General features: G+C 34.2%; 1 protein-coding gene across 1 annotated transcript in view; it reads right to left on the bottom strand.

The window, feature by feature from the left end:
- ANKS1B (ankyrin repeat and sterile alpha motif domain containing 1B) overlaps positions 1–27,572 on the bottom strand; it is a 1,013,016-nt gene that overhangs the window by 714,073 nt on the left and 271,371 nt on the right. Inside the window, exon 9 of the mRNA XM_046646005.1 lies at positions 23,804–23,947. Within this exon, the coding sequence (XP_046501961.1) occupies positions 23,804–23,947 (144 nt within the window). The remainder of the gene's footprint in view (positions 1–23,803; positions 23,948–27,572) is intronic.

Raw genomic sequence — 27,572 nt, 5'->3', positions numbered from 1 at the left:
TTGGCCAAAGTCACACAGCCAATAAGAAACAAACATAGATGGGATTTGAATCCTAGAAATCCAGCTCCAGAGTCTACAGTGTTTGAGCACTTACTATATGCCAAGCACTATGCTAAATTCTTTGCTTGCATTACCTTATTTCAATAGGCTGATTGAACTTTATTTTTAGGATAAAATCAACTGTAAACTTCTTTCTCTTTCATTTACACATTTACATGGTATGTTGGTACTTCCTGAATTTATCAATAAATCTCTAGTATATTTAAAACCAACTGTGTTCCATTTGAAAAGTTAAGGCATTATTCTCTGTATTGTATAAGTATTTAAGTGTGAAAAAGCTGTCTACTTTGTACTTCTCAGGCCTGTCTTGATTAAGCAGCTATGAGGAGTAAAGCAAATAAGAAAAAGAGATACCTCAGGATCCAGTTAACCCATTGAAGGAGGCAGCAAAAGAAGGGAAAACAGAGAGGCCCTTCAAGGAAAGAGGTGACAAGTTCTGTCTAGTGATGTCCAGAGCCAGTGGCAACGCACGAAGGATGTATCCCCTGCTTAACTCAAGCATCTGTGATAGAGCATGGCACCCTTTAAACTGAAGACACCTCTCTGTAGCATTACCACCTGCCTTTCCTAAGTAGAGCTACTCCCTTCCTCTTCAGTGCGACTAATCAAATTAATTCTCTTTATTTCTGAGTAAGGAAGCCATTCTCAATAGAGGATTTCCACTTTCTTTAAGTCACAGATAACTATTCCTACACAGGTGTTCCAAAATTTTTTTGAAAGTTGATCTTTCTTCTACATGTAGCACATTTGTGGGCTATCTCCTGTTGGATCTCTCTACTGTGTGTGTTTATACAGAAACATGTTCTGGAGTGATCATGTTTGTGCTTTTCTGTCATGTTTCGTCCATGTCTCATTATTTATCTTCTCATCTTAAATCATTAATAATATTCCCAGGCTTTGCATAATTGAAAGAGACTGAAAATATGCCTTTTAATTCTCTGAATTAATTCTTCCTTAGAAAAAAATGTTGCTTTGGTTTAAGATTTTTTCCACAGTCTACTATGAAATGAATCTCAAAGAATCTAAAGGATCTTCAGTGAAAGGGGAGAATTCTTATTGATCTTTGTACTCCATCTTGAAAATTACTTCTTCAGCAATGTTTCCATTTCTTAGTGATATACTGTCTAATTAAAAGTAATGTTTATAAATACTATGAAAATATGGAAAATGTTAAATAAAAAAGCAGAATTCTAAAGTGTATACACAGCATGACAACCATACACGCATTTGCGTATATATGCATATGTATACATGTCTACACACTTGCATAGAAAAAAATCAAGAAATTCAACAAAATTGTTCATTTGAACAGTATGTCTGTCAATAATTTTTTTCCTTATACTTTTCTTCATTTTTCCACTTTTCTTAAAGAGCACATAATACTTTCAATAATAAAAAACTAAACATTTACTTTATAGAATACTAACTTACAAGCCAGGGAACAAAATACCACTTTCTTCCAATGTACTGCGATTTCTCTGAATGTAGCCCTATAGCCAACCAAACCTTCCTGACAATTTAGTGTTCTGCTTGTGTAGTTTGTCTTTACAAATACATGTAAATACAAATACATACTTAATATAATCAGGTAGACAGATATTGAGTGATTTTTTAATGTACATTAATTCACATAAACTCTTTCTTAAAATACTCTAATGACTTCTCATTTCAGTTAGAACAAAGACAAAACCCTTTACCCAGATCTACAAAGCCCAGTGAAATTTGGCCCCTAACTAATTACCTCTTTGACCTCAATCTCTAACACTTCCCCTAACTCACCACAGGGCAGCCCCTCTGGCCTTTCCACTGTGCTTCACTCTACCTGACACAGAGATCTTCATGTGGCTAGCCCCTTCCTGTCTTTAGGTCTCAACTCAAATGTCACCTTCCCACAGGGGCCTTCCTTAACTACACAATCTAATTTGCCATCTATTTCTTATCTCCATCACTCATCTCCATCACCTTTAACATTTTTTCTACATTGCATTTATCACTATCAAAACTTCTTGGGGCCAGTCCAGTGGCATAGTGGTTAAGTTTGTGTGCTCTGCTTCCACTTCAGTGGCCCAGGGTTCACCGGTTTGGATCCTGGGCGCAGACCTACAGGCTGCTCATCAAGCCATGCTGTGGTGGCTTCCCACATACAAAATAGAGGAAGATTGGCACGGATGCTAGCTCAGGGCGAATCTTCCTCAAGCAAAAAGAGGAAGTTTGCCAACAGATGTCAGCTCAGGGACAATCTTCCTCACCAAAAAAATAACCCCAAAATCTTACTGTTTATTTCTTTACTTGCCATTGTTTGTCTCCTCTACTAGAATGAAACTTTTTCACCACTGTATCCCCCTTTCTTATCTACAGTATCTGATATATAGCAAGAAAACAATAAATATATGTTGAAGGGATGATTTCTGAAGAAAGGGAGTGATAAGAATAGTAGCTGTCCATGGTACAAATTGGGGGTTAGGACTATCTTTACAAACATAAACAGTTGGTTTCTAGTCTTACCAATTTCACTGTAACAATGCAGCTGATATAAATTAATATAAATAAAAATAAATATAATTACTTATGAGTAAAGCCAAGAAGTGAAGAAATATTTACAGGAGAGGATGAAAATATAAGGGCTTTGTTTACCACAGACAGTAGGGAATAAGGGAAGCAATGGGAAATGAGTTCAATGAAAGGAACAAAAGGATGAGAGTTTGGGTGATGATAGTAGATGACCTGAGAGAACTGGCTTCTAGTTGTGGCTGAGGCATAAAGAGATAAATCCAGAAAGTCTCCTTGTAGAGGGTGGATACTTGGTTCCTCGCTCTAGACTGCCACATGCCAGGCAGCTTCTTACTCAGACAGCCTCCAGAAGAATGGCTGCAATTAGAGCATTTATGATCTTCAATTCTTTCTGTAAGGTCTATTAAACTGTTATATTGACTACATTATGATCTGTTTTCTTCTATATCTGCATATCATTAAGCAGGACAACATGAAAAAAGGAAACAGAATGATGCTACTTATTTCTTAAAGTCCACAAGACTCAGGTCCTTCTGAATGTTGGACAATGATCAATGTTCCCAGAATTAATCTTGCCATGTGCCCCAAAATCAAGGTATCATGGAGACCCTTAAAACTACTAAAAACAAAACCGTTTCTAAAATCTAGTGAAAAGAAATATATAAGACTGTATCTTAAAGCAACTATAAACATGGAAAAAGAACTATGAAAATGTTAGACAGGAAATTATAACATTGATGCTGAAACAATATTAAATAAAATTCTGAACTTAAAAGACAGACAAAAGTGGCAAGGCATTTCACATCTTGTCTATTCTTTTCAGGCACAAAACAAAATTGTCCTCAGCAGAAGCACCCTGAAATGCCAAGTCCTTGCTGACGCTAATTTAAACACACGACAACTGTCTGAGTAGGTATAATCCTTATTGCATATAGATGAAGAAACTGAGGCATTAAAATAAATCAGGCTTACTAACTGTATCTGAGAGGTTATGTAAATAGTTGTCTTTGAAATGCTGTGACCTGAAAAAATCAGCTTACCTTAAGAACTGAAATATATATATTTTTGGTTTCTGAACTAAATATATGTTGCTAAAGTACAAAATAATTTAAGAGTTAATTACAAATTTAATTATCATAAAATCATCAGCCCCTGAAATAACATTCTTTCAGTGTATTTTCGGTAGCCAGCTGTCTACTTGTTGCAATGAAAAATGGTTCATCAAAGGTGTATAACATCCTGTAATTTCTTCTCTACATTCCAGTGACAATGACAAATTGTTCAAGTTTCCACCTTGTATTCCCATCATCAATAGTACATGTTTGAAAAATCAATATACCACTTGCAGCCAAGGACTACAAATGCAACCCACATTCTTCCTTTTCATTTCTTTTCTTCTTCACCATCTACCTTACCATTTCCCTCTCATTATTACCCACCTATTGTTTCTTTTGCTTTTCATTGGTCCTCTCCCTAAAGCTGCACTTATCTCCTTCATGATCACCCCCAATCCCTCACCCTTGCACCCAAAAAGAAGCATTTTTTTACTCACTTTTCTAACAGGTTAAGCTACTAGTTAGGGGGCCACAAGGGCTGACTGACACACACTGCGGTGAATGCAAAACCATCCTAGGAAGCTGGGTTTGGCAAGGAGCAGGGGAAAGAGGGACACGGAGAAAGCAAGATCAGCGATCCAGCCTGAGCAGTGCTGGATTGCAGTCTCACAGAAGAGTCATGGTGCGTTAGCATACCTAAGCACATAAACATGCCAGAAATGAAGGAAAAAACAAGCTTGATACTATCTTTCACCTCTTTATGGTTGTTTCTCCCTTCCAGTATAAAATAGGTACTGGCCATTAATAGGATATAAAAAGATAATAGACACTACTTTCTCTTCTCTCCAACAATTTCTTTATAATCCCTGTTAATCTCACCTATTTCAGAATGTAGAAGCTTAATAATTAGAACAAAATCTCAGTTTGGCCACAGAATCAAAGCAAGAAATAGAATTCCTTAGAGGAATTCATTCAAATTAAATATGGCTTTATTTTGCCACTATGGTAACCGTAAAAAGTACAAGGGATAAAGTATTTATTGACACATGCAGAAAATAACATGGTAACATTTCATTGATTCACACTCAACCAGATGTTACTTGTCTTTTTCACATTGTTGACATTTACTCATGAATGGGTTATTAATTAGTCATTTTTAGAACATTTACATTGTAGGATAGTGGGTAAAACAAGAAGAGAAATTGACAGCATCTTTTAGATATAATAAGGGCTAATGTTTGTGAGCTAGGTTTTCTGCTAGGCACTTGGCATTTGTCAACCCATTTAATCCTCACAAAACAAAACAATGTAGAGTTGGAATTATCCCATTTTACAGATGAGGAAACCAAGGCTGATTTAGAGACACTGAGTATATTGTTAGCAAGTGATCAAGTCAGAATTAGAACTCAGATTGCCAAAGAGAATGCTTTTTACACCACTGCAGCATATCCTCCCACAATGACACTGAAAGAAAAATTCAAAATTCAACAAGCATAGCCTGAGTGCCTACTGCATGCAAGACATAAAGCAGAGAGTGTTGGAAAACATAAACATTTGTCAGATACAGGCACTTCCCTCAGGCAACTTACAACCTAAAAGAATAGATATTAGATAACTATAATAAAGGAGAGAAATCCACAGATGTCAAAAATAAGTTATTTGAATCTTAAGAGAAAAAAGATTGTTTCTGGCAGGAGATGACGGAATAGGACTTTAGGAAGGAAGTAGCATTTGAGTTGGGCCTTAAATCCTATAGAATTAGTATTTTTGCACCAACTAGCCACTCACTAACATTTGGAAGGAGTACGCATCTCACATACCACAGAGGGTATACACCTCATTTAGAACTTAGTTTCTAAAAGTCCAAAGTGATTCTATACCAACTCTAATCTGGTTTCAGTCGCTGAGAAATGTTTTTATGCTGAACATCTAAAACGATCTCTGTGAAATTGTGCTTTGAGCTTAAAAGTTTAGAAACTGGCATTTTGGAGTCTTGTTTACATGCAGAGAATGCATTTTTGCCTTTTCTATAAGCTTCCATTTGTCTGTAAAGGATAAAACATTTTCTCACTCGAAAATATTTCCAATTAGATTCAAACTGATGTGGATTTCTCTATCAGTATTAGGGTTCTAATTTCTTTATTCCACAGACCTGAAGCCAGTAAACTTCAGCAAAAATCCAGCCTACTGCCCATTTTCTTAATAAGGTTTTATTAAAACACAGCCATGCCCATGCATTTTCATATTGTTTACAGCTGCTTTCATGCTACAATGGCAGAACTGAGTAATTGCAACAGAGACCATATGGCATCAAAACCTAAAATATTTACTCTCTGACCCTTTACAGGAGAGAGTTTGCAGAGCCCTGCCATAGACAATTCATTCAGCAAATATTTATCAAGGGCTTACAAGTGTAGGTGGTTGGTAGGTAGCTAGCGTGGCCTGCTGGCTGAAAGACTGTTGCCAACATTAAATTAACATTAAATCCAGTCAAAAATTAATTCATATTGCATTGTTTTCTTCAATATAATTAATCATAATCACATATAAAGAAGAAGAACAATCTTTGTAGTGGAAAAAAATACAGTAGGTCACTCAGGATGTAGTATTATTAGGAAGTGCTCTACTCTAACGACTTCTACTACTAGTTAACATTTATTGAGCACTTTCTGAGTGCTAGGCACTCTAATAAGCAGTATATGTCATTTATTCCTCACTACAACCCTAGGTGCTATTATTATCCTCATTTTACAAATGATGAAATTAAGACTCAAAGTGATTTATTTCTGAGGCCTCACAGCTTGTATATGTTAGAGGTGGGACTTTACAGAACATGCTATCATCCCTGGAGATATTCAAGCAGAGACTAGATAACTTCTTAAAAAGTGTAATGGTTTATACTTCTTAAAGGGAGAAACAAAAATAATGGCTACCATTTACCAAGAGGCTACTACAAGTCTGGAATTATTGTATGTGCTTTAAACACATTCTCTAATTTTCATATCACCCTACAAGGTAGATATAAGTTCCCTCTTTTACAAATGACAAAATAGTATAGACAGGTTATCTAATTAAGCAGAGGAATATACCTAATAAGTTGCAAAGCTAAGATTAAAACTTAGGTTTACTTGACTTTTGATTATACCACATTATTTCCATTTTTTAAAAATCCTAGCCGCACTTCTACAGTGTATGAAAAGAAATCACATTTCAAAATGAAAGCATGGGGCCAGCCCAGTGGTACAGCAGTTAAGTTCGCACACACCACTTCGGCCGCCCGGGTTCACTGGATCAGATCCCGGGAGTGGCCCTTCACACCACTTGTCAACCCATGCTGTGGCAGGTGTCCCACATATTAAGTAGAGGAAGATGGGCTTGGATATTAGCTCAGGATCAGTCTTCCTCATCAAAAAGAGGAGAATTGGTGGCAGATATTAGCTCAGGGCTAATCTTCCTCACAAAATAAAAAATGAAAGCAATAGATATTCAACAGCTGAATGATGAAATATCAGGCAGGGCAAGTAAGGAAAGAATAACCTATGCAATTAAAATAGCAGAGACAAATAAGGAAATATGAAATATATTTCTAAATGTAAATACAGAATCTTTTCCTAATTGTAGATAAGATCAAACTCAGAAAAAGCCACAATAGAATTTGCTGGAGATACTAAAATAATTGGAAAGCTTCATTAACTCCTCCTCTGACAGAAATGATGATGAATTAACATTTGGCAGATATCTCTGACAAAATCAGACATCCCTTTTTCCAAGGGAGGAGGGGTCTGGTCAGCCCATCTCTACACTGTTACTGAAGAAACATCTGAAGATGTAAATATGAACAATACTCTTCTCTTGGGAGAAAATGATTGAGTGATAAAGAGAAAGAAAAACAGAGGAGCTCCGGGAATTAAGTCCAAATGGACCCAAGTTGCATTATTCACCTCTGCTACTTCATAACTGTCATCGTAAACAAGTTAATTGACTTCTCTGCACCTCAGTTTCCTCATCTAAAAGGCTACTTGTGAAAGATGCTGTAGAGGGGCATCAAGCATGCCTTCTTAGAACATATCCAACTCAGGGAATTATTATTCTTTCAGTGGTAATAATTTTTCCTCAGGTAAGTTCTTCAAGAGAAAAATTATTTTCTCATTTATTCCCTTTCCTAATCTGCATATAGACTCCGTATGTCTCTCTGGTTTGAAAGGCATGAGAAGAAGTATTTCTTGTGTACCAGCTATGTATGGGTGGGCTAATAGATGCTGAAAAAGGTAGGGCATTTCAGGTACTGGAAAGGACTTACGGAAAGGCTCAGAATGTGGAAAGTTGATGTGTATCCCAGTTCTTGTTCATCACACTAGTTTCAGTATGACAGAGGAGAGAGCAACAGGAGCCAAACTGTAGAGAATTCTCAAACAACATTCTAATGAAGTAGGATCCTGATAAAATTAGCTTTTCCTGTATATCACCAAAAGCTCGTAACTTGTAGCATACATTCTACTTTGTCAAAAAATATTCTGTTGTCACGCACTTGTCACTTTTAATGTAGTTAAATAGTCACCCCCTTACAAGCTAATTGACCAGAATCCTACTGACTTAATTTATGGCTTTACCTTCTCTGGTAGGCATAATAGCATCTCCTTCTGCAATATGACTCATTTTATGAGATTGAAATAGAATCTTAGAATACTTCTTACAAGTAGCTATCCATATAGTTGGAAAGTACAGAACAAGCTGCTTTGAGAAAGACTCAATCAGAGAATAAGAAAAGACTCTTAGAAAGTAAAACTGTGATTACTAAAACATAAAAATTAGCAAAGGATTGAAAATAAAGTAGAGAATAAAAAACCAAAGAGATGGGAAAAATTAAAGACAAAAAAGTTGAATGCAGGAGCTTCAACATCTAATAAATGGATATTCTGGAAAAAGAGAAAGATAAAAATAAAAGAAAGAAATAAAGAAAAAATTAAAAAGTATTTCCCAGAGCTGAAGAAGGACACAATCTTGATATTAAAAGGGACAGCTTATGTGCACCATGACACATTTTTAAAACCCCACACCTAGACATAAAATTTTAGAATACTGAAAATGTAAAAAATCAGACCTTTAAAGCATCAAGAGAAAAAACAAGTCAAATGCACAGGAATAATGGCAGTAGATTCTAAAGGAAGTTGTTCAAAGCTTTCAAATTCATGGGGGAGAATAAATTTTAACCTAGAAATCTATAATCAGTTAAACTGACAATCAAATATGAGAAAAGAATAAAGTTTCCATCATTCAAGGACACACAAAGCTCTGCCTTGAGAAGTTACCTAATGATATATTCAAGTGTATTGAAGAAATAAAGTAAGAATAAGATAGGGAAGCCAGGAACAAGAGATCATATCCATGAGAACAATAACGGGAAGGTTTTTGCAGAAAGCCCAGAGAGCAAATGCTAGAGACTGAAACAGAAGAATAGACAATTTTAGTATCGAGATAGCCATAAAAATAGAGGGATTCAATAGATGGTAAGATATAACTTAGAAATTTAATGAGGGTATGATAAAGGAAAATTGTACAAGAAAAAAGAAAGACAACTAAAAACTCCAGGAAAAAAAATCTGACTAGAAAGTTGTTAGGTTGAAAAGCTTCTTTAATGACATATGTAACATTTTAATATGTGAAACAAGTAGGTTGATTAAAATGAAAGAATTAAGACAATCACAAGGCTATTAATTCACCATGTGCTTTCAATTATATATCTCCATTACTGCCCACATTCTTTAAAGATAAATAAATACATTAGGAAGACAGATGATAAAATTTATAACCAGGATTATATTCTCCCTCCTGCTAACACATTTCCTGGCTATTTAACTAGGTAAAGATAATGACTGTGTGTTCCCACATGGAGATCCTTCAGCATCACCATGGAAACATATCCATCCTTAGTATATACATGGTATATTCATATAATAGTATGATAAAATTTAATTAATGTATACTCCAGAGGAAAAGGGGAGGAGGTACTTAGGGTCTGAGTATGAGTGTCAAACAAACAATCTTCGGGGCTTTAACAAATTGTATAAAATTATATTATTAAGACAAAATTTGAGTAGTAAGATTTTCTGGTACCAATTTATGTCCCTCCCATTGAGCACAACCACCAGGTCATCACCTGCTCTGGTCTCAGCTCACATTTCTAGCACCAATTTGTGAAAACAAGTGATGGCATACAGATCTCAGCCTGCAGAGCTGCTGAAATGAGAAATTAGGATTTAAGAAGCTTTTGGACTCTAGAGCATCTCTAGAACATTGTATGTGTTCTATATGGCTATGACAGCCTCCATGGCATGTAAAATTCAAACCATGAGGTTTCAGAGAAAAGTACAGAGCAAACAAATGACCAGCAGGACAGCCAAAGAGCCTATGAGGTGACTTAACCAACTTCATAGTCCAAATAGAAAGAAAGTACACAATGACAAGATATTAAGCAACTGGTAGAGTGCAAAAAAAGAGAAGCCATTCATTTTAATTCCAGATGCATTCTCCTTCCACTAGCCTAGGGTCTTTACAGAAAAATAAATTTAATATCAGCATGCCATTTGTAAACATAAATATGTAAACATGATTCACTGGCTACATTTCTGCAGTGTCATCTTATGAACAAAACACGGAAAACTTGGCCAAACAGGATAGAACATAAATGTGTGCAAGCTAGACAATGTATAAGGAGAAGTGCAGCAAAAAGAAGACAGCAAGAGAAGAGGGGAAGGAAAAGTGAAAGAAAGAGCACAGGAGACAATCTCTTCATTTTCCAAAATAGGAAGTCAAGAAAGACTGCCTGAAGTTGATGAAACAAAACATAGAAACATAAAAATATTATTTAAAGTTATTTAAGTATAATATTATTTAAAGCTACCAAGCTAACCATAAAAAAAACTAAAATTTATCATTAAAAATAACCAACATTTGGAGAAGAAGAGGAGGGAGATAAAGATAATGTAAGTAAGCTACATCATTTTCTCTAAGAAACAAGATATATCATTTAAAGTTAATGAATCAAGAATAGAGATATGTGTATTTAGACATTTGATAAGCTTAACATTCACTCTAGGATGTGAAATATTCAATATTTATTGAATGTGATTCACTCTGAGGTATGACACATTCAATATTTATTGAACACTTGCTATAAAGCAGGTACCATGATAGGTATCAAAGATTTATAAATAACAATGAAACATTACTTTAATATGGAATGCTCAGTCATATAACCAAAGAATTAATGTAATTTGTTAAGCAATATTTTAGTAATAATGTTAAAGGGCTTTGTTATCATAAAAACTAGATATATAGTGCACATAGAATAAAAATTGATATTTTGAAATCTATGTTCCCAAACAAAAAACCCAGATAAAAGAACAGAGACAGAAGAGAAATTAAGAGTAATATTAGAGACACTATTTAACCATATATGGAGGTCTCTGGTTTCAGGATTACTAAGTAAACACTACCACTATCCAACAGTATAATGATGGGTCCAACCAATTCAATAAGAGAAAAAAACCAAATGATTATAAACATTGACAAGTTTGAGACATGATTACTATTATTTCCAGATGATATAACTGCCTAAATAGAAAATCAACTTAAACATATTTATAAACCACAGTGTAATTCATAAGATAACAAGATACAGGATAAGTAGGTGAAAGCCAACAGCTTTCCTGTCTACCAGCAACAACCAGTTAGAAAATACAATGGAAAAAATATCTATTTACAATAGAAACAAATATTGTGAGATAACCAGGAAAAAATAACAAATGTAGATAAACGTGTATGTAAAAAAAAACTATACAACTACTTAACAACATAAAAAGAGACTTGAATATATAAAAATCTATATCATGTTCCTGAGTGGGAAGATTCAATATTACAAAAATGCCAATTTTCTCCTAAATAATCTCTAAATTTGACATTGTTCCAACAAAATGTCAACAGGTAAGATCTACAATTATAAACTCTTAGAGGAAAACAGGAAGATATCTTCATGACATTTGATTTGACAATGTTTTCTTGGATATGACACCAAAAGCACAGGCAACAAAAATAACAATAGATAAATGGGACTAAATAAAAATCAAAAATGTATTTGCATCAAAGGACACAATCAACAGACTGAAAAGGCAACCTATAGAATGGTATAAAATACTCACAAATCATATGTCTGATAAAAGATTAATATCTAGAATATATAAAGAACTCCTACAACTCAACAACAAAAAATCAAATAATCCAATTTTAAAACAGATGAAAGACTTGGAACAGACATTTCTCCAAAGAAGATATACAAATGGCCAACAAGCATATGAAAATATGCTCAACATCACTTAATCATTAGAGAAATATAAATCAACACCAAAATGAGATGTCACCTGACACCCATTAGGATGGCTACTATCAAAAAACAGGGAAAAACAAGTGTTGATGAGTATGCAGAGAAATTGGAACACTTAGGCACTGATGGTGGAAATGTAAAATGATGCAGCCGCAATTGAAAACAGTTTGGCAGTTCCTTAAAAAATTAAAAATAGAATTACCATATGGTCCAGCAATTTCACTTGTGAGTGTATATCCAAAAGAATTGAAAGCAGGGTCTCGAAGAGGTATTTGCATATCCATATTCATAGCAGCATTAATCACAACAGCCAAAAGGTGGAAACCACCCAAGAATCTATCAATGAATGAATGCATGATAAAATGTAGTATACACATAAAATGGAATATTATTCAGCTTTAAAAAGGAAGGAAATTCTGACTCATGCTACAACATGGGTAAACCTTGAGGACATTATGCTAAGTGGAATAAGCCAGTCATAAAGAGACAAATACTATACGACTCCACTTATATGAGTTACTTAGAGAAGTCAAAAATTATAGAGAGAGAACACAGAATGGTGGTTGCCAGGGGCTATGGGGAGTTGTTGTTTAATGGATAAAAAGTTTTAATTTTGCAAGATTAAAAAATTCTGGAAATCAGTTGCATATGATGTGAATATACTTAATACTACTATACTATATACTTAAAAATGGTTAATATGTTAAATTCTATGTTGTATGTATTTTACCACAAATTGTTTTTAAATGTTCAAAAGGGACATGTATGCAAATGTAACATTTAAAATCAAGAGAGAAAAGGCTATTCAATAAATGGTGCTGGGACAACTGACCATTAATTTGCAGGTGGAGAGGAACCCAAGATAACTTATAGAATTAAAAATACATACACATACACTTATGAATGTATATATATTTATTTATATACATTTATTATATATTTACATCATTACATATTTACAGTATATATTATTTACTTATATATTTATTTATACATATTTGTTTTATTTATTTGTACATATATGTATTTTAATTCTATAATTTATCTTGGGTTCCTCCTCACCCCCAAATTAATTATACATATATATGTACATATATAAAATACATAAATATATAAAGAAAATAGAATAGAATATTTTTATAATTGTGGGGTTGGACAAGGTCAGCCTAAGCAAGATATAAAAAACAGAAGCTTTAAATAAATATACAGACAGATTTGGCTTCATAAAAACCAGAACTTTTGCACAATCAAAAAAGACAACAGAATGGTAGACAGCAAGCAAAAGACTGAGGAAAACAAGTTTTGAAATATTTTTAACAAAGTTTTGGTATCTAGAACACACAGTCATGTTTCATTTCCATGGTAGTTTTGTTTTATAAAGTCACATGAGCACTAAACTAGCAAATGCAGAATCACTGCTTTTAGGGGAAATACAGACAGGGTTAGGTTCATGCAAGTCTCTGGTCACAGCATTTTCACCAACTGATCGATACATAAACTTACTTTATACATGTTTCTGATTAGAGATGACATTTAATATATATTTTGATTAATTAACATTGAACTCACAACCAATAGTACTATAATTCATGCCTGAACAAAAGCTTACCTGACGCATGTATTTTCTGCATAAGGCATATCACAGCCTTCTTGAGCTTTTAAAAACTCTAGACAGAACTTCAGCACTATACTACACTGTAAATAGTGAAGTCCTCAACAAAAGTACAAAAATACAAAAAGAAATAAAAGTGGCACTAAATAGACTGTGAAAAGGGTAATTATTTTCAGTTAACAGAGCTGAAACAAAAAGGCAGCGTTTCACCTTATTCAACTTCTCCTGGAAATGTATGCACAGTGACTCAAATTTTTCACCATTCTGTGCATGTCCACAAATGACCATAAAAGCATGATGAGTATTGATTTTGGGATTACCAAAAATTTAAGCAAGTAGGCAAATTTGCAAATATAGAATCCACAAATAATAAGGATTGGCCATATTAAAATATATTTATAAATAAATTCCTTTAAAAATAAAAAATAGTAAAAGAAATAAGTATGCAAATCAAACAAAAAGAAATACAAATGCCTAATAAACATCTGGAAAAAATGTTCCTTCTCACTAATAATCTGGGAAATATGACTTAAAACAACAATGAGAAATAATAACTGATGTCTCTTAATAAAAATAACCATACAACAATCATACAGACAATTCATACCATATAACTTCCAGCTGTCCCTACCTAATTCTCTCAAAAAAGCAATTTAAATGATTTCAGAAAACTGAATCAAAAATGCCTAGAAAGGTACAGACTAGAATGAAAAATGAATGAATGAATGAGTGAGTGAATGAACGAATGGATAGATGGGATCAATGAACGAATGGATAGATGTGCAGATGCAAGCAATAATTTTCAAACTATTCTATGGAAAGTCATGGTGAAATAATGAGTCATCATGACTTTTTACAACTCATGGCATTTATTGCTTTCACAAAATACAAAATCTTTATTAGAAAATTGGATCTGCTTGTTGTAAATAATTCAATGTGTAAGCATATAAAGTAGGAAGTTAAAGTCCCTCTGGAATATTTAGCATTAGATATAACCATCATTAACAGCATAGTAAATACACTTCCAGACTTTCTAAACACATACAAAAAAATATCACACATATTTTAATGCACTTATTATAGGAGGATGGTTTGTACTATAAATACTGTTCTTTAACCTACAAATCCTACCAAAATTGCCAGTGTTGTTTCCAGAGACCAAGAACTGAACAGAAATAGATCAATTTGCATTTGTATTGCAAGGAATTTATACAGAAACTTGCATTTATATTCTAAGATCTTCATAAGAATCCGATAAACAAGAACTAGCTTCTTCATTTTAAAGAACAGGAAGCAGAGGGAAAATTACTTGTTCAAGATTATACAGCCAATTAACAGCAGTCAGGACAATTACTTCAACTAAACTGCAAGGTTGATCAGGGCAGAAACCATATATATTTATTATTTTATATCATTCACAATACGTGGCACAAAATTATAAGCAACACGAGAATGTGATGCATGTTTATATGGTTTATTGCTTTATATCCTACATATAACAAATAATAAACATTTGTGGAACAAATGGATGGATAAATGCATAAACGAATAGGGAAATGTGGAGGGATTCTAAATGAACTGAGATTCTTATGAAACCATCAATTTTTTTAATCTGAAAGATAAATAATAAATATATTTAGCAGCTCAACCATCCTGGAAGCATAATGTAAAATAATAAATCAATTGAATACACACTAGATAAGAGTGACATCAATAATTACCGAAATCCTCTTTAACAGAGAAATGCTACAGTGAAAAATATTGAGCAGTAGAGAATATACAAGTTTATCTTACTGTGAGAAACTGGGCCCTCTTTAAAAAATATTTTTTAATTTGATAGAAAAGTATTCACATAGGTTTTGGATCACACATAATAGACAAACTTGGGTGAGTTACTTAATCTCTTGAAACTCAATTTGCTCAAAGTCAAGTGAAAATATTTCATAGGATTGTGGTGAAATTTAAGTGAGATAAGGAATGTAAAGTACCTATCTCTGTACCTGGCATGTGCTAGGCACTCAATAAATGCTAAATATTATTGTTAACATTACTATTATCAGTATCATAATACTTTCCTAAAAATATACAAAATGGAGCTTTCCCAATGGTAAGGCTTTAGTTCAGTTATTTTAAAAGCTATAAAAATGACTCCATAAAATCATAAAAACCTAGATCAAACGAATGCTTGATAGTAAAGCTAAGATGCATTCCTCTGTAAATGCATGTTATCTCCTCCCTTCTGCTTAGATACAAACAGGCAACTGCTCCTTGAATGAGTAAGTAACAGATGAAATGTCTACTGACCTAATTTCCATAGCCATTGTATTAGTTTCCTTTAGTCACTGTAACAAATCACCACAAATTTAGTAGCTTAAAACAACATTAATTTATTCTCTGACAGTTACTGAGATCAGAAGTCTGAAAGGAGTTTTACAGGGCTAAAATCAAGGTGTCAGAAGGACTAGTTACTTCTGGAGGCTCTAGGAGAGAATCTGTTTCCTGCCTTTTTCATTTTGAAGAGGCCACCTGCAATCCTTGGCTCATAGCTCCTTCCTCCATCTTCAAAGCTAGCAATATAATGTTTTTAAATTTCTCTCTGCTTTCCTCATCATATCACCTTCCTTCTTATGAGGACCCTTATGATTATGTTGGGTCCGCCTAGGCAATCCAGGATAATCTGCCCATCTCAAGATCCTTAACTTAATCACATCTACAAAGTCCCTTTACTCTGTAACGTCACATATTCACAGGTTGTGAAGATTAGCATGTAGAATTAATTTGCCTACCACAGCCATGTTCATTATTAACTGAATTGTGTCTAAAATGTTTAACTTACATTTGTAATTACATTGTTTTAAGCACTGCCCCATTGACTGCCCATCTTACTGAACTAACATTTTATCCTTTCTACATTTCAAATTTTGGTTCTTTTAAAAGTTTCAGCAAGAGAAGACTGGCCTGGTGACGTAGTGGTTAAATTTGTGCACTCCACTTTGGCAACCCGAGGTTTCCAGGTTCAGATCCCCAGCATGGACCTACACACCGCTCATCAAGCCATGCTATGGTGGCGTCCCACATACAAAATAGAGGAAGATTGGCACAGATGTTAGCTCAGGGCCAATCTCCCTCATAAAAAAAGAAAAAATAGTTTCAGCAAGAATAAATTCAGCAACAGAATAAGACTATGTATTGAATCACACAATTCCAAAGCTGTTGATAGCTAAATAATTCCTTGATTCATTATTATTGTTTTGAGTATCTCCAAAGTATGTAGTAGTTTTATTACAGGAGGGGAAAGGTTAAACCCCTACAACAAAACAATAACTATTCTGGAGTGGAAAGATATCTAAAGGATCATCTCAATTTCAAGGATGAGCAAAATAAGACCCAGGGAAGTTAAACGATTTACTCAGTGACACAAACTTTAATGTACAGGAGAAGGAACAGAAATTTATTTTAAGCATATCCAATGACTAGCAATGTGGAAACCTGTTCGAAGAGCAAGCATACAGAAAGTTGCTACATTCTCATAACAAAAATTCTTAATCTCAAATTCAGGTAGATTTTCATTTAGCCATCTGAGCTTCTTAAATTATTAAGGCAAATACTAATAAGATAGTTTTATAAATAGCTAGAGGAATTTCAGATAAATTTCATCAGACTCAACAAAAACAGAGACATATTTGCCAGGATGCTACACATGATGGTTATTGGGCCAAATAAGAGAGGTTCTACTGTTGTTGATCTAATGACTAGTTTGGAAAATATTCTGAAAATCCATAGGCCCTACAAATAATATGGTTTCTGGTTTCCCTGGAGACAAGGCAATTAACTCAGTGCTCTAATGAGACCCTAAGATAAATATCTCATAATACATGTACATGGCATAAAAGTGCGCTTAAGAAAATTGACATATCTTTATTTTATTTTTTAAAAAGCACCTAAATTAAATTATACTACTTATTCCTTATTATGTCCCAATGCTATTCATTCCTTTCAAAAAACACAAGAAACACTTGGATACCTTTAAAATGTTAGTTTGATTACTACACATATACTAGGCTTATTGTTTTTGCTAATTGTAAGATAAGTAATGTAGACACGAAGTGGAAATTAAGATATAAGGACTTTGGATAGGCCAGTATGAATTGCTATTGATATGTGAATAGGCCTCTTAATAAATAGAGGAAAAAATACTCATATTACCAGAAATAACCAGATATTTCAATATGAAGGGAAGGGGACGTAATGTCTCCCCATGACTGACATGTACTGATTTTTGTATACATCAGTGGCAGTGCAATGTGCTTGTGTGCATGTGCACAATTTGTTAATAGCCATCAAAATATTAAAGTGCATACACTTGACAGCAAAAATACTAACACAAGTGTATTAAAAAGAAGTGAGAGGATATTCACTGGTGAATTATAATAGTGCTATCCTGGAACTGGAACTCTTCAAGCAAAACTGGATGATCATTGTGGTCATTGTGGGCACAATGAAGAGGGGATTCCTACATCAAATGAGAGATTGGACTTGAGACTTCAAAATTCTCACTAAAAGCTCCTGTTTAACTATAGGAATAGAAGGGAACAGACCTTTCTAATCTCGATTTCTCTACTTCACTTATTTGTCTTCCCATAGATAAATGCCATTCACTTCTATGGAAGGGATCAGGATCAAGTCAGCATCAGGAAACTTCACATGAACCCTGAAGTGTTGGGGGCCACCCATTATGGTTATTCTCGGGAGGAACGAATTCAGCATGTCTCCCACATACACTGCATTCAAGAGTTCACATACTTCTGCAGTCACAAAACCTACAGTGCCTGACAAAAGGGCCAGAGCAGCAGCAGGGGCAGTGGTAACAATAGGCATCACCACAGGTGCCATGGATGTGGCTGCAACCTAGTCTACAGACTCAGAAGAGTCTAGCAGCCCTACCAGGAGCAGCCTTTCACAGACCCAGGAGGAAGCCGAACCAGATTGGCCATAGTGGATGCTTTCAACATGTGTTAATATTGTTGTCACCAACAATATTGTCCTCAGAAGGTACTTCTAGTACATCAGTAAAAGATGCTGGCCTCTCCCTGGAGGGCAGTACGAGCATGGTGACTGCAGGAGCAGAGACTACTGGCAAGCCTGTTGCAAAAACAGCTAACAGCTCAGTATCAGGACCCCTCATCTCAACTGTGCAGAGTGAAGGCTACATGGGTGAACAAGATAGAAGCCAAAGGGTCCAGTAGGCTTTGACTGTAGGACTGACTCTTTAGAAAAGAGCCTCAAAGCCCCATACTGCACACAGAGCAGAGGTGGACATCTCATCTAAGGCTGGGGGAGAAAGCAATTCAATACTTTTATAATACTTGCCTGTGGAAGAAAGCAACATAATACAATTCAACTCAAATCCTCTGCTCTAAGAAACATATGCTCTATTAACAAGAAAGGGTAGCACTGGATCTAATGGCAACTTACGATCAGGCTCAACTATCTTTAACTCTCCCTTAACTTGATATTTATGATTAAATGAAAAGATGACAAAATAAAATGCTAAAGATCACTCTCAAAGATCCTTATCCATTTATGATCTACATTTACAGTCCAAGAAAATTCTAAAATTTCCAAAATATATAACCAGGGACAGAAGCAAACTAAAGGAAGTAGGACAATGTAAATGAAGTCAGGAAAGCAACATGACATCATAGTTTTTAACTATTTTAACATTAACTATGACCTTGAGTAAGTTACCTGTTTCTTCTTTAAATGGTTACTTTGAGAATTAGAGATTATACATGTGAAATATCTGGTAGATAGTAGGTACTGTGTAAATGGTAGTGATTATTATTGTCAGGAATGTTGAAAAACAAATTGGAGTTGAATTATACTTTCTAGAAAGGGCTTCATTTTCTCAGTCTCTTCATTCTTCATTTCTCTTCTAATTCTTTGCCCAAATTAAATCTTTTAACTGCTTTGAAAGTACCCAACATATTCAATAAATCTTAATTTTAATTCCCTGATGTTATTCAGAATTCTAAATTTTCATGAATTTGAAAGGAATTCTTCACATAAAAACTTCAATATCTAGTCACAATGGAAGGATAAAATGTCACATAAAAATTAGAAAAACACAGGGGACAGCCTGGTTGCATAGTGGTTAAGGTTGCACATTCTGCTTTGGTGGCCTGGGGTTCACAGGTTCGGATCCCAGGCACAGACTTAGCACCACTTGTCAAGCCACAATGTGGCGGCATCCCACATAAAATAGGGGAAGAATCGCACAGATGTTAGCTCAGGGCAAGTCTTCCTCACAAAAAAAAAGAGAGAGAGAGAGAGAAAGACAAATACGGTGTGATTTCACTCATATGTGGAAAATAAAACCAAACCACCACAACAACAAACAAACACATAGATATGAAGAACAGATTGGTGGTTAGTAGAGGAGAAGTGGAGTGAGGGGAGTATGAAAGGGGTAAAAGGGCACCGTGTGCATAGTAACGGATGGAAACTAGACTTTTGGAAGGGAACACAATGTAGTCTATACAAAAACCAAAATACAGGGGCTGGCCTGGTGACCAAGTGGTTAAGTTTGCATGCTCTGCTGCAGGTGGCCCAGTGTTTCGTTGGTTCGATTCCTGGGCGTGGACATGGCACTGCTCGTCAAGCCACGCTGAGGCAGCGTCCCACATGCCACAACTAGAAGGACCCACAACGAAGAATATATAACTATGTACCCGGGGACTTTGGGGAAAAAAAGGAAAAAATAAAATCTTTAAAAAAAAAAAACCGAAATACAATGATGTACACCCAAAATTTATAAAATGTTATAAACCAATGTTACCTCAATAAAAAAAGCTAAAATAAAAACACAAAAAAATAAATAAAACTAGAAAAACAGAAAAACTTAGATAAAACCTGAAGACAGGACCAAATCAAAATCTAGACCCAAACTGGAAATTAGATAATCTTTGAAGTATAAGACCCACAGGGTCAGCCAATGCTCTGATTTTTCAGGTAAAATACTTAAGAGTCTAAAAGTGATACATGACACAGTTTTATAACCCAGAACCAGCATGTATAGGTAACCTGGCTCCCAAATAAGTCTGTATTTCCATTATTATGTTCTGAAGCTTAGCACTATGCTTTGAATAGTGAAGATATTTGATACATGTTTGCTAGATCCAGTTAGGTTAAAGGTTATAAATGTGAAATAAATATAATTGGAATATACTGAAATTTACATAGCACTATACTAGTTCCACTGATCCCAAAGGCTCCTGTATTAAACTGTAAGGTAGCGGTTTTTCATGAGGCCTAATGTGCCCAGTGCTCATGGCTTAATAATTTTTAGTGGCCTCCAAAAATATTTCAGATCTAAAAAAAAAAAGCTTCAAAATAAATTTTTGTTAAAATTTTATGAATACCGAAATCATATGTCCCAAAAATCCTGAGTTCAAAGGTGTTGCAAGTTGTACGATAAATCTAATTAGATATGATGCCTCCAGCTCCAGTGTCATAACAAATATATTAAACCATATTAATGGAATTAACCATTGTGCATTAATTTTATTGAACAATATAAAAGCATTTTTATAGTTTTGCACCATCGCACATTAGACGATTTTATTATAATTATATACACATACATACATAATGCATATATAAATACACATAAATGTTAAAGGAGAATCCATCAACAAATTGGGAACATTAGTAGAAGAATTCTACTCTTGATTTGTTAGATTAAATACAGTAAAAAAAATATACTGAATCTCAAGTAAATTTATAGATTTTATGTAGTAAAAATTAAAATCCTAATAAGGATACTTTTGAAACTTGACATAGTAATTATAAAACATAAATTTTAAAAAGCAGGCAACTGGGGGCTGGCCCCATGGCTAAGTGGTTAAAGTTCTGCGTGCTCTGCTTCAGTGGCCTGGGTTCACAGGTTCGGATCCCAGGCACGGACTTACTCCACTCATCAGCCATGCTGTGGAGGCATCCCACATACAAAATAGAGGAAGACTGGCACAGATGTTAGTTCAGGGCTAATCTTGCTCAAGCCAAAAAAAAGAAATAGATTGGCAACGGATGTTAGCTCAGGGTGAATCTTCCTCACCATAAAAAAACAAAATAAATGCTCAGGCAATTATGTCAGCTAATAGTTTTCATGCGATAATGATTTCTCCTGTGATATATTATACGTAAAATATCAAAACTGAGTCATGTGGTTTTAATAATAGGAAAGCAGAAATAAGAAATTTCAGAAGAAAACCCAAACCCAACAGGATGAAATATACGTAACGAGAGGAATGGGAATTATTGTCCAATGCAAAGTCACAGAAAAACTAGGTACCAACAAGTAAAAAACAAATATAGAGTCATATTTGGAATTTGTTCAAGGGAATTCTAGATGAGATGAATTAAAAAATAAGACTGAGAAGTTTAATAAATTTGATAGTTTAAAAATGTACACAACACATTCATGTTCAGACACACTTACAAACTGAGGAAAAAAAGAAAAGCAGCCAACTGGGAAATATTTTGTGGTAAATGTAACTACTAAAATATTGGTATTCAATATTTATTGAAGCCAAATACCAGCATTCACAGAGAAATGGCCAAAGGAAAATATCAAATATCAAAAAACTATAAATCAAAAGCAAGTTATTAGTAAGCCTAATAAAATAAATTAAAATGAAAAAATAAAAGTAAATGTTAGTAAGGTGGTGGAGAACGAGATATAGTCATATACTATTGATAGCTCGGATCCCTAATACTTTCCAAGAATTCTACCTTTTAAAATATGAAATACAAAGATGTTAATTTTATGAAACAAAAAATAGGTAAAAGTACTCAATTATTGGTAAACTGTTAAGCAGAGGAAGGTTTATTAATAAAATAAAACCTATGTTTCTTAATTTCCTTTCTCCTATACTCTTGTGGATATAAGGTAAAACTCTATATGTAAAAACTTGAAGTGAAGAAATGAAATCCTAAAATACACACTTTTGTTCATTGTTTCATTCAACTATTTACTTAATTCTGCCAATATGCCAGGAATCATGTTGGCATTAGACCGTAGATGTTGAGCAATAAATAGTCTCTATCTTTATGGAACTCGTAGTCCAGTATATATTGATAACAATTCTGCAATGGTTAGGATAAATTATCTAAAAGTCCTCAAAATAGTTCATATTAAGGTGAAGAAATTCTTTAAGTACTATATGCTGATTTGATTATCTTTTTTAGCTCTCCACGATAAGTTAATATTGGAATTTGAGTGGCTATAATCAAATTGTCTGTGACACAGACATGAAAAATGTGATAGTTTCTTGGATACAATTGCTTCATATTTGTTGCAAAACAGAAAATAATATTTTTGAGATATAACACTACTCTGGACAATTACTGTGAATTATTTGGTGTGCTAGACTATTTTTCAACTCACGCTCTATGTAGTTACACATACATAACTTGCCATTACACTGCTTTTCGTATTAAGTGCTTTGTAGTCTTCGTGTAGAGATATTTTCACTGTAGCTTCAAATTTCTTAACTCTGTTTGGCTTATTTCACATATTTCTGAAACTCCTCTGAAGGCTTGTGGTCCATAGCACACAACAGGAATTTGAAGGTGATACAATAGAATTAAAATTGATTTCATGAATAGTGAAATGGTTTCAAATTTCTAGTCAATGTTTTAGTGTTCTAGTCTCATTTTTGGATCGTACTGCATAATCCTCAGTGGCACACATTATTCCACAATGTTCCATTGTGCTAAGAAAAAAAATTACTGACTATGCTTTTAAAGAGCCCTAGCACCTTTCCTTGCAAATAATTTTTTATTATTTTAATATAAATTGTGATTTAACTTCAAAATAGCATTTTTTTAAATGAAGTGTTTCTAGATCATAAATATTAAAACTTCATAAACAACTCAAGTTTTCTGGAACTGGCATCATGACCAAAATAAAACAACCACATGAAAATATGTAAAGTATGTCTTTGCCTATACATACATGTACAGCAAGTTATATAAACATTTTACTGACCTTTAACTGAAGAAAAATTACAAAGTGAACAAGATACTAATTGGATTTTCAAAGGGGAAAAAAGATTTACTTAAAAACTTAGGCAATCATTTTTATGATTTACTGTACTTTAAGAAAAACAAACCATTCATTACCTGTGCAAGAATGGGGAAGCCAAGGTTCCTACATCCATTACAAGGTGTTAATGCTTCCCAGAGTCCTGAGGGCCCACAAGTGTTTTCATCATCATCTTCTTCTTCCACTTCTCCTGGTGACAAATTTATTGTAGATGAAGTTCTCTGAAATTAAATTTATATACCAACATATTATATCAATGTTTTTTAAATATCTTAACACCAACTAAATTACACAAATTTCTTATGGTACACCTTAGCAAGCAAAGTCAGCTTAATTTTAGCCATAGTTATGTGGCTGTGTCATGTGACTCAGCCAAAAAACATGTATAATTCAATTTTAAGTTGAAAGTGAAAAAACTGGGTAAGAAAGACTGATAAAATACAAAGTTCATAATGAAGAGTAGGACATGAAAGTGACCCAAGAAAATATTTGAATAGCAAGAAATGAGAAAAATCTTCTAATTTCTAAGTGCAATCAGACAAATAGCATGAAAATACTTTACTAAAATAGGACTTGCTAAAAGCCCACTTATTCAGTGTCACCAAAAAAGTAGTCTCATTTTGAAAAAGTGAACTTCATAAAATTTTACATTACACATATGAAAGGAGCAATACTTTTAAAATTAATAACGGGACTTGTATGTTGAACATGCATATTTACTTTTGCTACTTCCCAAATCCTACTAAAATGACAGCAAAGGTTTGTAAAAATGGTCTAAACCATAAGGACCAAGGACAATAGGAGAGATGTTAGCAGATGTGCAATATCAAGAAAACTTCTGAATAATGATAAACAGATGGGTAGGTCTTACCTGATTTAGCCAACTCGAGAAAACTGAAAGCAAAGTGCCTGCCAGGGGGAAGAATAAGAAGCATGTCTATTCGTGACTCACCTCCCTCAAAAGGACTTCAGAATTGGAGAGACTGCCTACCTGTGAAGGTGAAGGTGCAGGTAGGGCTCAAACAGGTAGAAACTACGTTAGAAAGAGTTAGACCCCTAGACCCATCTCCTCATCTAGCCAAGAAACTAAATCTTCACCACCTGACAAGAAATTAGAGGTTTATTTTCCAGTAAGGTTGAAGCAAAGAGATTATGAATTCTAAGCCACACACAATGAGCAGAACGGTGCCTCTCTAAAAATGAAGGAATTAATTGAATATCTATGTAACAAATGTAGATTCTCAACCCACCCCAGTGCCTTCCCACAATTTGCCTTAGAGACCATGGCAACTACGTTTATATCTCCCAGGTAGGAGACTAGAATATATTCCTCTCTGCAGAAATTGACCTACCAAGAAAAAAGAATCTCTAAGTACCTAGGAAAATGGTAGGAGTCTATGCCTTAACTCCTCTGTGAAGCCCACCCACCTCTAAACAAGCTCCACCAAATTAACAGTTCCTAATTTTTTAGTTGAATATGAACAAGAACCCAAGGATCACCACATCTGTGAAGGAAGCCTTTAACAGAGACTAAAATAAATACACAAAAAGCTATGAATAGTATTCTTACAGAGAGAGAAGATATTTGCATCCATGGAACAACAACCAAATGCCACAAAACAAATAAATAAATAATAGCCAACAGAAGAATTAGAAAACAAGTCTGAGGAAATTTCCTAGAAGATAGAACAAAAGATGAAGAGAAGTTGAAAGCTAAGAAAACTAGGGATCAAACCAAGAGGAACTTGTAGAGATGGGAGGAAATACCAAAGAGACAGTGCAAGAAATTTTGCCAGAACTGAAGAAAAATTCCATATTCAAGGAGCCTGCTGAATACTGAGCAGACTAAATTTTTTTAGAAAAAGGACAAGTTTGTCTAAAAATCTCTAGAACGTATTTCAGCCACCAGTGATAGATGATTACTAAAGTTAGTAAAGATACTATACATATTGAATTGTAAACAGCACAACCCCTAAAAAGTTGTTTCTTTAAAAAATAGAATATAAGACTTTATAAGACTTTGTTTTGCTGCATTCACATTTTAAATTTCCTTTTATTAATTTTCAACAATTGAGAAATTATGAACTTAAATACTTCCTCAGTCAGTTATTGTTTGTAAGGTACAATAATAGTTACAGCTGTAATCTATTGAGCTCTTACTATCTGACAGTGTGGTGTCATAGGATTATTAATTCATTATTTTAATTCACACAACAACCCTCTGAGGGAAAAAGGGGAAAACTAAACTAAGGCTCAGAGAGGTCAAGTAAAACCCATGGTCACAGAGCTGATAAGTGGCAGAAAAAGAATTCTAACCCAGACTGCCCGACCCTAGAGCTTATGCCCTTAACCACTATGTTGTGTGGCCTCTCATTCACCACAATATCCTATAAAAGGCAATATACTAAATAACCAAGCTGATGCAATTGCAGTTTAAATCAAAGGAGTATGTTTGTTAATATATATCTGCTAATATATATATATAGTACATAGCAGCCCATATTTTTATCAACACACATTTCTCAAATCAGTAATAAATGACGACTATCACAGGGATTTTTGATCCTACAGATAATCTGGGTGAAAAAAATTTTGGACATCTAGAACCTTAATCTAGCAAGAGCTTCTATATGTATGATTAATGCTATCTACAAAAATGAACAAAATACCAATAGGCATCTCTTTTACCAACTCATAATTGATTTGACCATCAATGTTGACATGGCATGGTACTGTAAATCATTACATACTAGGAATTATCAACATTTCATAGATTTATCAGTTCTTTTCTTCCCCGCCTCTTTCTCCTCCCCAAAGAAAAACTCTGTTTATGTCTCTTCCCTGCTCATAAATCTCCAATTATTTCCCATTGCACAGCAAATAATATCAAATTCCTTAATCTGGCTTCAAGGTTCTATCAGCTGCTTTTCTTACTCTATTATACTCACCCCAGACTATAATCAAGTGGAGTTGTTTACCCCTTCCTAATCATGCTCCATGCTTTATTCATGCCTGCCATCTTACTTCTCCATACAGCATATTGTACTGGTTAAGAGTTTAGGTACTAAAATTAGTCCTGCATTCAAGTTCCAACTTGCCTACTTAGCCTTCTTATTAGTGTGATTTTCATCAGATATGACCACTGTCAGTCTCACTTACCTTATTTATGCAGTGGGAAAATAATACAGTAGGACCTCTCAGAATTTTTTCCTGATAATTAAATGAAGTAATGAATATAAAGTGGCTGACACATAATAGAGTTTAATACATATTAACTACCATTTTCAGCTATTATTCTCTTATATTCCCACTGATTCCTAAAAATACAGCTCAGATTTCACCTCCGACATAAAATTTTCCAGATTTCTCACAAACAGCAATGATGTCTTTCTCTTCTGAATGTCTCTAGCACTTTGTGTGAGTGTATATATTATGATATTTCACATGCACCTTGAGATGATAGATGGCAGAGTGGCAAAGAGCAGTGGCTTTGAAGTCAAACAGATATACATTTAACTCCTAGCTCTGTCACTTCCAAGCTGTGCGACTTTGAGCAAATCACATAATCTTATTAAACCTACTTTCCTTATCTGTATCTCTCACATTTGTATCTCTCACAATGTGTTGTGCATAAGGGAATTTGATAATTATTTATTGAATGGATTAGTAAATGAATGAATTTCAAAGTATCATTTTCATACAACTACCTAAAAAATTTTACTACCATTAAGGGGCGTATATAATTGCATCACAAATCTCATTATTGTTACTTTAGTTTTATTTTATATTAACCATTACCAGTAGCATTAGCAGAAATAAAATTTATCAGTGGTTTAGTACTGCCCC

Source organism: Equus quagga, chromosome 19 (genome assembly GCF_021613505.1).
Source record: "Equus quagga isolate Etosha38 chromosome 19, UCLA_HA_Equagga_1.0, whole genome shotgun sequence".
NCBI classification, from domain to species: Eukaryota; Metazoa; Chordata; class Mammalia; order Perissodactyla; family Equidae; genus Equus; species Equus quagga.
Note: the sequence above shows the minus strand (reverse complement) of the source record. Positions and strands in the feature narration are given on the sequence as shown.